At 28.8% G+C, this 2,500-nt stretch overlaps 1 protein-coding gene across 2 annotated transcripts in view; it reads left to right on the top strand.

Annotated features, from left to right (window-relative positions):
* Positions 1-2,500, top strand: part of unc5cb (unc-5 netrin receptor Cb) — a 171,493-nt gene that overhangs the window by 149,866 nt on the left and 19,127 nt on the right. For both annotated transcript variants that reach the window (XM_043231727.1, XM_043231728.1), the window contains one exon: positions 1,151-1,342. In XM_043231727.1, coding sequence (XP_043087662.1) covers positions 1,151-1,342 — 192 coding nt within the window. The remainder of the gene's footprint in view (positions 1-1,150; positions 1,343-2,500) is intronic.

The following is a 2,500-nucleotide window of genomic DNA, read 5'->3' as shown; positions in this document are numbered from 1 at the left end:
CGGTGTGATGTGACATTTCACTGTATTTTTACAGTGGGATATCAGTCAAATTATATATATATATATATATATATATATATATATATATATATATATATATATATAGATCTATAATTGATTTATTTAGTTAAATGTCCAGCAAAAATATATATATATATATATATATATATATATATATATATATATATATATATATATATATATATATATAAATATTGAATGATTATAACAATAATAGCAAAAGTTATACCACTACTACTACTAATAATAATAATAATTTATTTTTACATTTAAAAATTGATTGTTTGACCTTTCAGTAATTATGCAAATATAAATGCAGTTTGTATAAATATAGTTTGTATAAATATAAGACAATAACAACAACAATATTATTATTATTATTATCATTTACATTGATTAATAAATTGTTTGTACAAATATAAATTAAGTTTACAATACAAATAATAATTAAATACACACACACACACACAACACACATATATATATATATATATATATATATATATATATATATATATATATATATATATATATATATATATATATATATATATATAATTGTATTAATAATAATTTAATTTTGTTGAATGGAGAGTATATAAATGTTTTAAGTAATTTTCCAGTGGATTTCAATGATTCATGGTTTGATTGGATCATGTGAGACTCGTATCAGATGAATCAGTGTGAAAGGCTGGAGTTCAGATCTAAAGCAGATTCAGACGATGTTTGTTTTTGACATTCAAAGCGTTTTATTCATCAGTGTCTTCCCTGCTGTCCTTCCGTCATTCAGTTCAGTTGTGTTCATTAACAAAAAGGTTTGTGTTGAACTGTTGATCTACTGAACAGACCAGAAGCTGCATTTCCTTCAGACTTCGAGCCAGCCCTGCCCAGATAGAAACTGTCCTTTCCATAAGAAGTAACTAAGGAACATAATTAGCTACTTTTTTAGGGAGCAACACAATATTGCATTAAATAAAGCATCGCTGCTGTGCAGTAAAGACGTCTGGAGTTATTAATATCAGTACAGAGGGATATGGGAGCACGGGTATAATCTCCTCCTAATCGACACGGCTGTAATAAGAGTGCTGTAACTCTGTGTGTGTGTGTGTGTGTGTGTGTGTGTGTGCAGCGGCTCCCAGCACAGACGATGTGGCTCTGTACGTGGGCATCGTCATCGCCGTCATCATGTGTTTGGTGATCTCCGTCATCGTGGCGCTGTTTGTCTACCGTAAAAACCACCGGGACTTCGACTCGGACATCCTGGACTCATCGGCGCTGAACGGAGGATTTCAGCCGGTCAACATCAAGACGGCCCGCACAGGTACCAAGACCGTGTGTGTTTTACATCTCACCTATATTTCAATGGCTAGGAATCAGCCTTTAAGATTGTTAAGTGATCCAACTAGTTGATTCATTAATGAATTAATTATTAGTAGTAGTGGTAGTATTTATTATTAATAATCACAGATTATTATTATTATTATTATTATTATTGTTATTATTATTATTATTTAGTAGTGAGTAGTAGTGTTCATATATTAAAATCTCATTTGACAAATATTTTTATTAAAATAATAATAAAAACAATAAAAGTAGTCATCCAACTAGTCAATTAATAATAATTTTTTTTTTATATATATATATATATATATATATATATATATATATATATATATATATATATATATAGTAGAAAATATATACTTTTATAATTCTAAAACTGATAAATGTACATATTAAAAAGTAATAATTTGACTTATAATAATCTAAGTAGACACTGAACAAGTCAAGTTATTAATTAAAAATGATTTTATCAATAATAATAAAATAGATTTTTTTTAAGATTTTAACAAACTTTTTCACCAAGGATGCGTTAATTTGTTAATAAGTGACAGTAAAGATATTTATAATGTCACAAAAAAAAAATCAGTTTCGAATAAATGCTGTTCTTTTTAACTTAAAAAATTTTTAAATAATTAAAATAAAATGTATCACAATTTCCAAAAAATATTTTGCTCAGCACAACATTGATGGTAATCAGAAATGTTTGTCGTGCAGAATTTCACTTTAACACATATTCAGCCGTTTTAAATTGTAACGATATTTGACATATTTACTGTAGTTATCACACAAACTGGTGCTGTGCCGGGTTAGGAGATGATTTTAATCCATAGCAGGTAATTATATGTAGATCCAGTGAACGGAAACGACTCATCTGACCAACCCACGGGCTGCTAGTTAATGAACTGACTAGCAGTCGCAGCACGTCTCCTGCAGGTTATCATAACGCTGTCATTAATTACCCATCAGCGTCAGGAGACAAAGACAGCAGAAAACAATAATCACTCGCACGACTTCTTTTTTGAAATCTTTCTTTTGAATGATAAATCAGTCATTTAGCAACACGTGACACGCAGCTAAACCAGTCAAATACTTCTGCAGTGTTCTCTAGAATTATTTCTATACTGCTTCAAATTGA

This window comes from Puntigrus tetrazona, unplaced genomic scaffold, assembly GCF_018831695.1.
Source record: "Puntigrus tetrazona isolate hp1 unplaced genomic scaffold, ASM1883169v1 S000000401, whole genome shotgun sequence".
Classification (NCBI taxonomy): Eukaryota; Metazoa; Chordata; class Actinopteri; order Cypriniformes; family Cyprinidae; genus Puntigrus; species Puntigrus tetrazona.
This window is presented reverse-complemented; position numbering and strand designations above follow the sequence as displayed.